Raw genomic sequence first — 16,018 nt, 5'->3', positions numbered from 1 at the left:
ATTTTTTAAAAATACTATGTTTCATTTCTTGAATGACTTTGCAGATATTTCTGTTGTGGAACAAAATGATTATATCCTTTTAAAAAGGCTCTTTGGTATATGGGCATTGCCTTTCACTGAACATGCCTGTATATACATCCCTTGTGTATTTCAAAAGGCTCCTTGCTGATATGCTAATCTGGTAGCTACCCAAAAGGTAATGTTTTCATGTACAAATTAAGAAAGTGTCCAATTTGCAAGTGGGCTACCTTTTTTTAAGTACTCTAGCATGTCACTTCATAGACAATATAAAAATCAGATAATAATAGTCACAAGTATGTATATCAGGGGCGCTATTTTTTCCATTGTTTTTCTTTTCTCTTTCTTTTTTAACTTGTTCTTAGCAACCAATGAAAGATGCAAAGCTGCATTGCTAAATAAACAAAAATAATCCAACTTGTCTTTAACTCTGTATAGAAGAGAGGAAAGCCAAGGCGGAAGAGAAGATTAAAAAGGAAGTGAAAGGTGGGAAACAAGAGAAAGTGAAGCCAACAGCTGCAAAAGTCAAAGAAGTACAGAAAACACCACCTAAGCCCAAAGAGAAGGAGGGGAAAGAGACTGCGGCTGTGTCCAAGCATGAACAGAAAGGTAAACATTCAGAGGAGGTGGCCAGAGGTTCTAAGAGAACACTGGGCAAGAAGCAGATACAATGAAATTAAAAACTCAAAAAGACGGAGATCAGACTTCCAATGGGAGAAAAAGACTTGTATAAGTAAATATATCTGAAAGGAAATGCAGTAAGTGGGAATTAAAGTTCATTTATGGAAAGACTAAAATGTATTCACATATCTAAAGATGCATTTTGAAATATTTTTAAAAGAGGATTTGAGTTAGTTATCTGAAGTTACCTGAAGGTTGAGGATGAATGTTAAATTCTTGAGACACGGGATTTCTTTTTTTTTTTTTTTTTAAAGATTTTATTTATTTATTTGAGAGAGAGAGAATGAGAGAGAGAGAACACATGAGAGGGGATAGGGTCAGAGGACGAAGCAGACTCCCTGCCGAGCAGGGAGCCCGATGCGGGACTCGATCCAGGGACTCCAGGATCATGACCTGAGCCGAAGGCAGTCGCTTAACCAACTGAGCCACCCAGGCGCCCAGACACGGGATTTCTATTAAGAGATAGAAAAGCAATTTTATGTTTCCTACTCTTTGGAGAACAGCAGTCCAGGGAAAATGACAACAATTTTCAAGGAGTTTTTTAAGGGGTATATGGTCAAATCATATAGAGTAAGTATCATTAAAAACTATCCATACATTCCTGTTGTCTCTGCAAGAGCACATAGCTTAGAATATACATTGGATTATTAAATTTGGTTAATTTAATGGGCGGGAAGTTATAGGAAAAAGAACCCTCAAGTTTCTTTGCTAGCTTCCACTGACTGAGTTGATGACTTTAGGAATCTCCGTATCTGACCCTGTGCAGCAATTCAGTAAGAGTGATGTCAAACTTACATCCCTACTTCACAGAAATAGAGCATTTAAATGGAGATGGAATATAAACCTGAAATTCTTTATGGAAAGGTGCTATGGAAACATAAAAGGATGGAGTTTTCAGAAGGCAGCCAAGGGCTTGTCCCACATCTCTGCCCCTTTTGGAGTCTGTTCTTCCTAAAGCCCATTCCCTGCATTATGCTGTTGCACAGTCCTAAGGCTTCCCGTACAGAATATGGGATCTACATATTCTGTACGGGAATATGGGACGATTCCTACAAATGCTTCTTAGGGGTGTTGCAAAATAAAACTTTCCTTTACTGTGGTAGTTTTGAACAGTTATATTTGAGGACTAAAATTAAGGAACGGTTTCTATGGGACTTTGATTAAAAATTTTGAGAACTTTATTACTGAGTAAGCTATTTGGACAGTGAAAATAGTTTTCACCATTATAAAACACAAGATATGAAATTTGCAACCCACACTTTTTTTCTTTTAGATTCCACCTAGAAGTGAGATCATGTGGTGTTTGCCTTCGCAATCCTCTCTTGTATTTTGTCTTTGAATCACTTTTTCCTTTGAATTCACAAGTAATATTTATAAATTTTGATTTATTTGACAAGAGATATATATTTTTTGAAAATATGTTTTGAAAAGGAAAGGAAAGAAGAAAGAAAAAAAACTTCTGTCTCTCTCTCTTTTCTTGTGACCCACAGAATTTTGAAATAAATGAAAATCACCTAAATTTAAAATTCTGTGGATCACTGACAAAAAAGAGTGGGATTAAAACTTTGGAGCCCTAAAACCTTTCTTCAATTTTAAAAATGATTATATTGCCTTGAAAAAATTAAAAATATTGGCTATTACCTCTCTTAAAACTATATGTTATTTCTGAAATATTTTGTGTAGAAAAAACTATAATAAGTAAAGAGAAAATATTTTGAATGGACTATTTTACTGTGATAGAAAACAGGAAAATTAATCTTCTGACTCACTGATATACCTATTTAAAATGATTATCAAGGTGTTAAAATACTTTGCATTTTAGATTGCTCTTTAAAGGTGAAAATAATCACATGAAAGCAGCTGAAACGTACCAATATATTTTTATTTTTTGTCCATGAATAAAGTATATAAAAATTCATGCCACTTACATATGGGGGTATCAAAATACTTATCTAGCAACTAGGAACATGAATAAACTTTTTGATGTCCATTTTTAGTATCTTGGGTTTTTTTTGTGGGGGGGCACATTTCATTGACATAGACACATCACTGGAACATTTTAAAATAATATTTATTTTCTAGGTCACATATATTGTATTTCATTCATATCAGTAATCAGAATTATTAAAGATAGCATTCTATTACCATTTTCATTTTCAATCTACAGTTTTCATTTCCATATAAAGAGCTATTTATCTGTTAAAAGGACATTCAAATATCATTTAAAGTTAGAAACAAAAGCACAAATGTGATTTTATCAGCTAAGTAAATGCATTTGCTAAAGTAAGTCTCCATATTAAGACAGCTACCTTCAATTCAATAACTGTATCATTAGGTAAATAATCAAAACTTTACTTCTAATTCCTGGTCAGACACATAAGTAGATGATTTTTTTTTAATTAAGCAAAGATTCAAGAACATTTATTTATACAAAAATGAAATCACATTATGGTTTCCACTAAACATGATAAACAAAGATGTAGTGTTTTTTAAATAATCTATTTGTGAAGTGGCTCTGATTTTGAGACCTGTATTGATGATTTACTAAAATAGTTGCATAAGTTCTCCTTTGAGCAAGGGATTATTTATTTGCTTAGCTTAAGTTAGTCCTAATGAATTTGAGTCCTTTTCAAATAGATTTCTAAATAGTTCTTTGTAGATAACTAAGGCCTACAGGTCTTTCACTGGAAACAGATTTTTACATGGAGCACATACACTTATTGGCAATTTTTAAATTATATAGTATACATGAAAAGATATTCAAATGTAATTACTCTTAATATTATATATTTATAAACAATCTATTTCCACAAAAAGCACTGGGAATCAGATGCATAGGTATGCACATGCCTACCATAAACTTATATACACACTTATATACCACATAATCTAGCTTTTATGGACTAATCAATCTATTTAAAGTAGTGTAAGAAAGGTTGGCATGACCAGGCATTGCTCTCTGATTTTCTGTGGTCTGTGGCAAATCTATGGGGAAGGGAAAGAAAACCAAACCTCACTGCTATGCTCATTCTTTCTTTTCTTCTCCCTCCACTGCCTCCTCCTCTGCCTCTTTTTCCTCTTCCTCTTCTTTCACCTCTTCCTATTCTTCCTTCTCCATCTTCTTCTTTTCAACAACTATCTCAAAATTTTGGCAGGCAGAGAGTATAGCTAATATGAATTTACCGTAGCGCAGCAGACCACACATGCCCCATGCTCATCATTCTGTTGACATTCTGCACCCAGAATGCATTTTCTCTCAGCTGCCACTCCACAGGGGACATGGACAAGGCAGCAGCTGAATGGCATCCATCACTGCTCCTTGAAGAGGAGAGAAATGGTCAGCATGTGTTATTCATAGAAGATGTTCATTTGGGGAAAAAAATTAAGAAGTGGTGACCAAATATGAAATTATGTGAATGATTATCACAAAACTATGAAAGTTAGCATAATAGAACAGTTCATATTTTCTTTAGGAAAATTTTCCTAGTTTAATGTTTGAGTTGCATTTAAAGAAGCATTTCTATGAAATGAATCTTCCAAATCAGGAAGGCTTGGTTTTGCTTTATCCTTAGACAGGTGAAGCAGACACACTGGGCGTTGCCCAACATATACTTGCCTAGAATTCTTGCACATTGTTAAGGTCAACACTCAGGACAGATGGAAATGGGCATCCTAATTTAAAATATTTGAAAATTCTTAATTTAAAATATTGTAAAAATACTCTCATTTTCCTATTGGTGCCATTAGAATGCAACATCATAACATCACTCAAATAAAACAGAAACATCCTAAGAATTGTAACTCAAATAATTTTCTAGATTAAAAAACTAAACATTTTTTGAATTAATAAAGGATTTTCTTTCTTAAATTGAAGGCACATAGGATTATTGGTGCATTAATTAAATGAATAACTTGTGGAGCCAGAAAATATTGGTATAATAAATGCATTTTACCTTGGTCATAATCTAACATAGAGGCTAAAGAGTTTCATTACACTGTCAGCAGTTGGTTAAAGAAAAAACTCCGAAGCATGAAGATTTTAGTTAATTCAATATACTATTCCACATGTTATGTGCATAAATATGCCATCACAATTTGGGGCAGAGAGTATTATTTCATTTTGGGGGATTGCCCAAACCCTTCAAATTCCAAGTAGTCCCTGCATTCTCAACTTCTCACACACACATACTCTCTGTTGCTGTTGCTGAAGGCTATAGTGTCATTAAGAATCATGGTGAAAGAAACAAAAAACTGAGGGATTTTAGATCAATGATTCTGGAAGATAGTCTAATTAGACCTTCTGAAGAGTTTGTTAAAAATGCATATTCTAGGGCGCCTGGGTGGCTCAGTTGGTTAAGCGACTGCCTTCGGCTCAGGTCATGATCCCGGAGTCCTGCGATTGAGTCCCACATCGGGCTCCCGGCTCAGCGGGGAGCCTGCTTCTCCCTCTGACCCTATCCCCTCTCATGCTGTTTCTCTGTCTGTCTGTCTCTCTCTCTCTCTCAAATAAATAAATAAATAAAATCTTAAAAAAAAATGCATATTCTAGGATTTAGACCCATGGAATTATAACACATTCCCCATCTTTTTGATATTTAAATTGCCCTTTGAAACTACTTCTGAATTGTAGGAAGGACAAATCTAAAGAGAATATAGTCACTTAAGGTACTGAAACAAAGGGGAAAGCTTAAAAATTTCGGGAAGTCTTCCCTTGCTCAACCTCAAATTTGCCATGTAAGGGAAATATACTTTTTCATTTTGCTGCATCTTTGATCCAAATCTCCTAGTCTAGAATTTTGCTCAGGAAAACAGTTAGGTCCAGAAAAGAGAAAATGCTCTTTATGTTAATCTTAATTCTCTCCTGTGCCATAGGGTTCTTGTGTCCTGGTTTTAGAAACCCTGGCTGTTACCTAGTATATCTAGGAACAAATAGATTCCTGGACTTGAACTGAGGATTAGCCTCCCTCCAACTTCCCACTTCACCTGTGGGAAAATGTGCTGTAATTCAAGAACCAACACACATGCAAATTCTTGAAACTTCATAAGTTTTGGCTTACTCATATTTAGGTACTAATGAAAAGGATTATATTTTAACATTTACTGCAATAACTACATTTATTTTTTCAAAGACCTGGCAGAGTTTCATAATAAAATGGATTACTTTAAAAATACTGTTAATACTTTAAAAAGAATAAGGTTTACAAAAATCATTGTATGTGTGTTTATTATATAGTAACAAGTTTTATTATTTCATATGTTTGATAGACATAATTTGAAGCACTTAAGGGTGTGTCATGTTGTGAAAATTGAATAAACTCTTGGTCCTAAAGCTGCCTTTGGATTTGTTAGATTAATAAAATGCCTATTTAGAAACGTTAAAATGTAAATCATCTTGAACAAGATTAATTTCATAACATGCAAGCTTTAAAACTTATGGAATAATTCACCAACTGAAATTTGGGTTGGAATGACCTCAGCAGAATCTAAAGTTATGTGAGAATTTAAAGTTCACTGCGATGTCTTTAACTTAGAGGGGAAAGGAAAAAAAAAAAAAAAAAAAAGAACTCTGAAATAATTTGACCAAGCTTGCCCAAAATGTTCAAATCCTTTGTTTTTTTTTTTTTTAACTTTTTCCATAGACCATAGACTAGTCAAGATCATAAGATATCTTCAATGAAGAGTACTCAGTTAATTAGCTTAACAATGATATCATGTGATGCTGAAAGTCTGCACATACTCTTCTAATTGAGCACCATTTCCATGCAGAATCCCTAACACATTGCAAAGGAGTTAGCCTTCCTGCTTGCCTTTTCAAGAAAACATCCTCAGCTCCATTTAGACAATTAGCAGAAGAGCTTGGAATGAATAACTGGTAAAATATTCCAAGTTGGAAATAATTTCCTGTTGTAAAACTTCTGTTTCATTATTGGAAGTGTATATATGAACAATGAGAAAAATTGCTTTAATATGATGACTTTTATAATGAATTTGATGAAAAATGTTTTGATTAAGAAAAAACAACTGTATGATATTACCCTGAACTAGTCTGTTTCAGTTTTTTAAGGTTATTCTTTTTGTATGGAACAAATCAAACCTTATATTTTTGAGCATTTTTTAATTACGTTTAAACCTTATATTTATTGTTTTTCTTCCCCTGTGTGTTCATATGAGTGCAAATTATTTCTTCACAGAGAATACTGTAGTAAAATAGAATTGTGCTATTTTGTTTGTTTTGTTAAGCCATTTCTCCTTAGAAAAAAGAAAGGTGTTGATGACATTTTTTCATTGCTCTTTTTCTTTCTACTCTGTCAGATCAGTATGCATTCTGTCGATATATGATTGACATGTTTGTCCATGGGGATTTAAAACCAGGTATTCCAAACAATTTTTGTACTTGTCTGTTTTATTAGTCTTCGTTTCTAAGATTGTTGGCTTTTTTATGTACTAAACTGTATCTTCATTTAAAAAAATTGCATATTGCATGTGTAGATCTAGAATAAAACCAATAAAAAACAGAAGTAATAACTGGCATTAGGGCCTTTAATTTTACTGTCTATTACTGCATGGCCTATTGCAAATGAAGTAGGTTGAAAGCTAAAAAAAATGCTAATATCTTTATATACAGAAAATGCTAATATCTTTAATAATATCTTGGAGCGAAGAGGTGGATCATCTTCCTTTATTTCTGGTAAACTTATAAGCCCTATAACAATAAAAGTATTCTTTTTTTTTAATAGTGAAAAATATTCATATTAAATCCATCACAATTCAAATATTTAATTTGTTTCAAAAAAATTTTTTTTCTCTCACATGAGCCAGGGTTAGCCACTCCAGAGATATACTATTGATGGAGATAGTCAACCTTGGAGTTAATAGTCAACATAATGGAGAAATATTTTTACTGAAAGCAATTTATCTATCATCTCTCTTTTATTGTTGCCCAGTGTAACAAGGGATTCTTTTATTGTTGCCCAGTGTAACAAGGGATTCTTTACTAATGTCTTAATAATGAATAACTTGATTGCTTGTACAAGGTCTTTTGCAGATTCAAAGACTGATAGTACTTGTTGTTTGGGGAAACAATTCTAAGAAGATGGTATTGTTAAGGAAGGAGCTAATTTACGTTAGAATAATTGAGGCTGATTGTATAAAGCAAACTATACTTTGGCTTTAAGCTATTTTCATGGAAATCTCTCCAAAATGTATAATTACATTTATGCATCTATTGGCAAATGGGCATATCATATTTAAAACAAGTATATAACAAATCTAGGTCCTAGAAAATTTGAAGATCATGAGAATTTTGGCTCTCTGGAAAATTTAGTTAATTCTAGTAACTTATTCAATTTCCACCCCTCCTCCTCTTCTTCATTTTCTTAATCTTTTTACTCTTCTTTTTTTACTTTCTTACTGAGTTAGAAACTGAAACGAGAGGGAAAACCCTGAAAAACATGGTGACTCACTTGGATGATGACTCACTTGGTAAAAATGATTGTTAACGTATGTGTATAGTATCATAGTAAAATTAGATGGAAACATTCAGGAAAGTAGTTTAGTATGGTGAAAGGAGAGGGCTTTAGATGTACATCCAGATATAATCCTAGACCCCAACCTTTTCTAGCACTGGCCCTTCAGCAAATCATTGAACTCCACATGATCGTCAGTGTCTTTACATTGAGGTCACAGTAACAACCTTGCAAATTTGTTGACAAAGCATCTAAGTAGATGCACAAAATAGTATTATAACTTTATTCTTTAAATCATTCAATATAGCACAGTGTCTGGGTGAACACCCCACATGAAAGAAACAACATTGATGACTCTCAGTCTATATACATCATTAAGTCAATTTTAGGTAACAGATTTGCTGACCAATTTAACTGTGATGGTTTAAGAAAGTTATATTCTACACATATTTTGCTTTGAAGAGATCAATTGTTTACTTACATGCAATATGAACCTATATTCTAATGAGCATGAGCTTTTAAATTCCCTTTTTTGAGGAAAATTATGTGCTCTTTGTGCCCCCCAAATTATTCATACAGCTACTAATTGATCATAAAATACAAATTCTAAGAAACTCACAGGACAGAGAGAACCATACATTGTCAAAGTCAGTGAGGGATGCTAAGAGTTTAATAGTCACAAAGCTAATCATTTCTTTCCAAAAATTCAACAACAGATCAAGATCAGAAGGAACAGTGAAACCATCTCTGCACAAGTTAAGGGTAATTCTGCTATTAACCATACAGGGAGAACTCTTCTAAAGTCCTATGTGAACATTTTCTAAGTAGCCACGAGTTCAGTCCTGTAGCATTATCCAATATTCTAACTCCTGGAAATCATTCCCAAGTGCTATAGGATTAGATTTCTTAATATCATTTATTACCTTTCTAATTGCCTTCCTAATTTATTTCATCTACCTATAATCATGATTTTGCAGGCTATTGCTATAATGTCTAAGAAATTAAAGAATATGTAATCAGTATTTCTGGAGAAATACTGTATTTCAGCATTTCAGGGGGTGGGAGGAAGAAGCTGGAGAAGGGAAACCTGTATGGTAAGCCTATTGTTTCATGTAACAAATTCTATGAAACTTCATAGGTGTACAAGAAAGAATATTTTTTTTTTTTTTTTTTTTTTTTTTTTTTTAAGATTTTATTTATTTGAGACAGAGAGAATGAGAGAGACAGAGAGCGCATGAGAGGGGGGAGGGTCAGAGGGAGAAGCAGGCTCCCTGCCGAGCGGGGAGCCCGATGCGGGACTCGATCCCGGGACTCCGGGATCATGACCTGAGCCGAAGGCAGTCGCTTAACCAACTGAGCCACCCAGGCGCCCCAAGAAAGAATATTTATATTACCTTTCTTGGTGAGACAATACATAAGATAGAGTAAGAAAGCACTAAATATGGTCTGTGTTTTGAAAAATAAGGACTGAGAAACAAGACTTATCTGGGCATATTAATTTAGAGAAAATGCAAGTGATAAGACTTTAACTCTGACTGACAATTAGAGGATAAAACAATTCCTGCTAAGTTTATTGCTCTGCATGTATCCAGTATTTATAAAACATTTGTGCTTCCATCTGTTTCTGTTTGGGATTAGTAGAACACCTGTTATTGTTTAGCTAAAGTTCATTATTAATTATTGGTAATGAATTTTGTAAACTATAATTTGATTTTTCCCTTTGGGATAAAGTGCTTCCCTTATATAATGTTGCTACACCCTCAAAAGTAGCCCAAATCACAGTTCAGATTTGGAAAACCTTATTAATGAAATGTATTGACACCATGACCTAAGTCCCAAGTTTTGCTTTTTTATCCCATTAAATAAAATACTTCTAACAAAGATAGTCTTAACATTTTTTTTTAGCTAAGATATACCTAAAAATGAACTGAATTGCTCTTTTTGAAACTCTTTAGTGAATATGCACTATCTTATGGTCAGTAACACTCCCCACCTCGATTACAGGGACCATCTTAATAAGCCAGCATAAAGTATAAGGATCATATCATTTCGTTGTATCTAATTAAAATGTTCCTGTACTGACTCACTCTACATTAAGTTGAAAAATTAAGAGAATTCTATTTAAACCTAGTAAATGATTATGTGTTACTAAGGCTGGCCCTGTGGGCAATTGGAGTAGATGTATACATACAATGTATAATTTTAGGGGTATTATGGATACTAAAGTGTCCCCTTCTCTAGAAATACTGTCTCTGCTGCTCTTAAATGATCTAACAACCCTGCCGTTAGATCTCTTGATTGTGTACATGGTCAATGTTATAGAACATGTTTTGAATAGTCCCTAACCTGTCTTAGGGAAGAGAGGAGGAGGGAAGGAGAGAGAGAGAGCAGATGGATCCTGTTCTAAGGTGGCTGTCCTGAAGCTGGTGATGCACACTTTTTAGGGTTAAAGTAGTCTGGTTGTCATTTTCTTATGAGGGAATTATGAAAACTGGCCAATGCAGACATTAGTAGCTACATAGAGACTCAAATTTAGGGTGTTTCATATATTTTTTTTTTGGTTTTGCTTTTAGAAATTGATAGTACTGATGGTGAAGATAAATGACTTTAGATTTATTTATCTTTATCAACCTTTCAGTAACTCCAATTTCTTTTTCAATACATTGCTGCTAAGCACATTTTTCTTAAGTGATAGCCATACCCATAATTTCATTCATTTATGTAGACTCTAAAAGAACCATCATGATCTTGTTAGGCATTTTCACATTTCCTCTTCATCAAGTTCCCCCGGCCCAAATGGACTGCATGTATTGCTGGGCGAAGTCAACTGAGTTAAGCAAGAGGTAAATTTCAATAAGGAAAAAAATCACATGGCTCACAGATGTATTTATATTTACCACAGATAAGGTAATCAGTCCTTCCAGTACAGGAACCAGGCCTCGTATGCATTTGCTTAGTCATTTTAACACTTGCTTCACCTTTTCATCTCTGTATGAAAAAAAAAATCATAATCATAAAGCCATTATGATTAAAGTTCAATACAAGTTAAAGTTTATCCCTTAGAAGTTACCCCAACCATTGAAATTCCGGCTGCTGTCTGACTTTTGCTTGAGCCAAGAATTTACGTCAAGGTGATTTATTCCACTTTCTATGTCATTTACTGTCTTAAAATTGAAGGTATTCACCTACCCAAATCTTCTCTGACTATAATAAAGTATTCTTTGGCATCCTGTATTCCAATTCTGTGGGTTTTAAGTCCACAGCCAGAAAGAGCCTCAAGGAATAAGTTAGCTCTCATTTTATTAAGAGCCTTTTCTTGAACTTCAGTTGTGCCTAACTGCGTTTTTGGTTTGATCCTGCTGAGAAGAGGTCAAATGTAATTGCATTATAGCCACTGTTATTTAATGGTTTAATCTAATGTGTTTCAGAGCTCAATTGGCTATAATGGAAAAAACTAGGTAAGATTCAGCCTTGCTTTACTTTTCTCTAAAAAATACTGTTCCATGAAAACATACTCACTTTAGTTCCGAACGTCTAATTATTTTCACAAAATAAAAGCTTTGGGAGTTTCTGTGTTAACTCCATAAATATTTGTTGAATCCCCTCAGCAAGATAGTCCAGAAAAGAGATAAGACATGGCATAAATAACTTTATAACCAAGGATAAGTTGATAATGATGCAACAGAGGCTTAGAAAATGTACATGCTAATCTCAGTATACTAGGAACAATAGTTACCTCCACTTACCACTTGGACCTCTTAATGTTTTTAATATTTTAAATCATTTAAAAAAGGGTTTATGGAAGTAAGAATAAAGGGAGAGTGAAAATTGTGATAAGAACTTAAACATAGCAAAGCTAAAAGTTTATTTCATCAGTTTTCTGATTTTGAAGGTGTATATACTCCAAATTGGAAACATCTTCAGAAAGGAACTAACTGCCCATCAATTACCATGTATAAACCTGCAATATATGCATCTAATAGATACTAATTCCAGATTTCAAGCACATCTTTCATAGGTTCTAGCATATTACTTTTGGTTCTTTTAGAATTTGCATCATCAAAACGCAGCAGGCGAGTTTTTGAGATCTTTGAGGCTCATAATTTCATCGAAAAAATAATATCATTTCCATCCCATAGCTGTGAGACACTTTTTAGGTTAATAAACATTATTTATTATTTAGAATGATAAATCCAATGATTTTTTATGTATACATTATTGATTTCATTCTGATACCTGCCTTTACCTTTCTTTAGCATTTGTCCACTTAAAAACCACAAATTTTGGCACATAGATTTTTATAAAAGATGAAAAGGTACTATAACATACCCTTCTAACAAAATGAGATAGGCTAGCTTCTTGCTACAAAATATTGCATGATAAAGTCCTTCTGGTTGAAGGACTAGTTGGATGAGAATACCATATTTCCTTTTTGTCCTTTGAAATGAGTTTTCAGTCATTGATTCTTGAGAAAATTCATTGTTACTTGAATATTCACAGTCTGAGATTTCATTTGAATGATCAATTTCAAATTCACCTCAATCATTAAAGTTTAGCATACTGTTATCTCTCTTTTTGCATTTGTCTTCTGATTCATCTAATAACTGAATATCTTCCTCTGTGAGTTTTCTTCTCTCTGCAGTTATAGATGAAAAATAGAACTTCTAAATTCTAAACTGTGTTCAGTGAAACTAAAAGTAGACCATAAGAATGTTTCTAGACTTCTTTTATACCTTCTCAAGTGATGATGCACTACTTTAGTCACAACAATAAGAAAACTGAATGATGATGAGCTAATGATGGTTTATTTTGCAATTGCATCATCCTTCTAGGCAACTCTATAATTTTTCTATTCTTTCTTATTATTTTAGTCATTTGTAGCATTGTTGGGAATAACTGATGAGTAATAATGAAATAATTCCTAAGTTGATGAAATAGAAATGTTCAAGATAGGGGGAAAAAACATTCCATCATATATCCTGGATTTTTTTTTTAAAGATTTTATTTATTTTTGACAGTGAGAGAGAGCACAAGCAGGGGGACAGCAGAGAGAGCGGGAGAAGCAGACTCCCTGCTGGAAGGGAGCCCGATGCGGGGCTCGATCCCAGGACCCTGAGATCATGACCTGAGCCGAAGGCAGACGCTTAACCGTCTGAGCCACCCAGGCACCCCCATATATCCTGGATTTTTAAATTTGTCCAATGGTGCCACATAATAATTACAAGTTAGAATGAGTTTAAAAAATAATTTTATAATTTTATTTATAAAAATAAATTTTATTTATAATTTTATTCTGTTTAAAAAATAAGTAATTTTTTTTCTCTGTTCCTTGGAAGACCTATAAGAAAAGCTAAGACAAGATACATCAGTCTCCACAAGTAGTTACAATTGTTCAAAACCAAACCAAACCAAAACTAAAAAACTATGATTAGCTTCGATAGACCCTGATAGCACACTGAGAATCAATGGTGAGAACATAAATGTGAAGGTCACACAAGCCAGGATTTAAATACTTTCCTTGTGTTTAAAAAATTTTTTTGAGTCTCAGTTTTTTTTTTTCTTTCTTTTTTTTTAATTTTATTTTATTCTTATGTTAATCCCCATACATTACATCATTAGTTTTAGATGAAGTGTTCCATGATTCATTGTTTGTGCACAACACCCAGTGCTCCATGCAGAATGTGCCCTCCTCAATACCCACCACCAGGCTAACCCATCCTCCCACCCCCCTCCCCTCTAGAACCCTCAGTTTGTTTTTCAGAGTCTATCGTCTCTCATGGTTCGTCTACCCCTCCGATTTCCCCCGCTTCATTCTTCCCCTCCCGCTACCTTCTTCTTCTTCTTCTTTTTTTTTTTCTTAACATATATTGCATTATTTGTTTCAGAGGTACAGATCTGAGATTCAACAGTCTTGCACAATTCACAGCACTTACCAGAGCACATACCATCCCCAGTGTCCATCACCCAGTCACCCCATCCCTCCCACCCCACCCCCCACTCCAGCAACACTGTTTGTTTCCTGCGATTAAGAATTCCTCATATCAGTGAGATCATATGGTACATGTCTTTCTCTGTTTGACTTATTTCACTCAACATAATACCCTCCAGTTCCATCCACGTGGTTGCAAATGGCAAGATCTCATTCCTTTTGATGGCTGCATAATATTCCATTGTATATATATACCAAATCTTCTTTATCCATTCATCTGTCAATGGACATCTTGGCTCTTTCCACAGTTTGGCTATTGTGGACATTGCTGCTATAAACATCGGGGTGCACGTAGCCCTTCGGATCCCTACTTTTGTATCTTTGGGGTAAATACCCAGTAGTGCAATTGCTGGATCATATGGTAGCTCTATTTTCAACTTTTTGAGGAACCTCCATACAGTTTTCCAGAGTGGCCGCACCAGCTTGCATTCCCACCAACAGTGGAGGAGGGTTCCCCTTTCTCCGCATCCCCGCCAACATCTGTCGTTTCCTGACTTGTTAATTTTAACCATTCTGACTGGTGTGAGGTGGTATCTCATTGAGGTTTTGATTTGGATTTCCCTGATGCTGAGTGATATTGAGCACTTTTTCATGTGTCTGTTGGCCATTTGGATGTCTTCTTTGGAAAAATGTCTGTTCATGTCTTCTGCCCATTTCTTGATTGGATTCTTTGTTCTTTGGGTGTTGAGTTTGATGAGTTCTTTATAGATTTTGGATACTAGCCCTTTATCTGATATGTCATTTGCAAATATCTTCTCCCATTCTGTCGGTTGTCTTTTGGTTTTGTGGACTGTTTCCTTTGCTTTGCAAAAGCTTTTTATCTTGATGAAGTCCCAATAGTTCATTTTTGCCCTTGCTTCCCTTGCCTTTGGCAATGTTTCTAAGAAGAAGTTGCTTCAGCTGAGGTCAAAGAGGTTGCTGCCTGTGTTCTCCTTTAGGATTTGGATGGACTCCTGTCTCACATTGAGGTCTTTCAACCATTTGGAGTCTATTTTTGTGTGTGGTGTAAGGAAATGGTCCAGTTTCATTCTTCTGCATGTGGCTATCCAATTTTCCCAACACCATTTGTTGAAGAGACTGTCTTTGTTCCATTGGACATTCTTTCCTGCTTTGTCAAAGATGAGTTGACCATAGAGTTGAGGGTCCATTTCTGGGCTCTCTATTCTGTTCCGTTGATCTATGTATCTGTTTTTGTGCCAGTACCATGCTGTCTTGATGATGACAGCTTTGTAATAGAGCTTGAAGTCCGGAATTGTGATGCCGCCGGCTTTGCTTTTCTTTTTCAACATTCCTCTGGCTATGCAGGGTCTTTTCTGGTTCCATACAAATTTTAGGATTATTTGTTCCATTTCTTTGAAAAAAGTGGATGGTATTTTGATGGGGATTGCATTGAATGTGTAGATTGCTCTAGGTAGCATTGACATCTTCACAATATTTGTTCTTCCAATCCATGAGCATGGAATGTTTTTCCATTTCTTTGTGTCTTCCTCAATTTCTTTCATGAGGATTTTATAGTTTTCTGAGTACAGATCCTTTGTCTCTTTGGTTAGATTTATTCCTAGGTATCTTATGGTTTTGGGTGCAATTGTAAATGGGATCGACTCCTTAATTTCTCTTTCTTCTGTCTTGTTGTTGGTATATAGGAATGCCACTGACTTCTGTGCATTGATTTTATATCCTGCCACTTTACTGAATTCCTGTATGAGTTCTAGCAGTTTTGGGGTGGAGTCTTTTGGGTTTTCCACATAAAGTATCATATCATCTGCAAAGAGTGAGAGTTTGACTTCTTCTTTGCCTATTTGGATGCCTTTGATTTCTTTTTGTTGTCTGATTGCTGTGGCTAGGACTTCCAATACTATGTTGA

General features: G+C 34.6%; 1 protein-coding gene across 1 annotated transcript in view; it reads left to right on the top strand.

Moving 5' to 3' along the window:
- The window catches only part of TRDN (triadin), a 386,087-nt gene that overhangs the window by 113,436 nt on the left and 256,633 nt on the right, over window positions 1–16,018 (top strand). Inside the window, exons 8-9 of the mRNA XM_034990493.1 lie at window positions 457–627; window positions 7,012–7,071. Of these exons, the coding sequence (XP_034846384.1) occupies window positions 457–627; window positions 7,012–7,071 (231 nt within the window). The remainder of the gene's footprint in view (window positions 1–456; window positions 628–7,011; window positions 7,072–16,018) is intronic.

Source organism: Mirounga leonina, unplaced genomic scaffold (assembly GCF_011800145.1).
Source record: "Mirounga leonina isolate KUSES-001 unplaced genomic scaffold, KU_Mleo_1.0 Mir_53, whole genome shotgun sequence".
Lineage (NCBI taxonomy): Eukaryota > Metazoa > Chordata > Mammalia > Carnivora > Phocidae > Mirounga > Mirounga leonina.
This window is presented reverse-complemented; position numbering and strand designations above follow the sequence as displayed.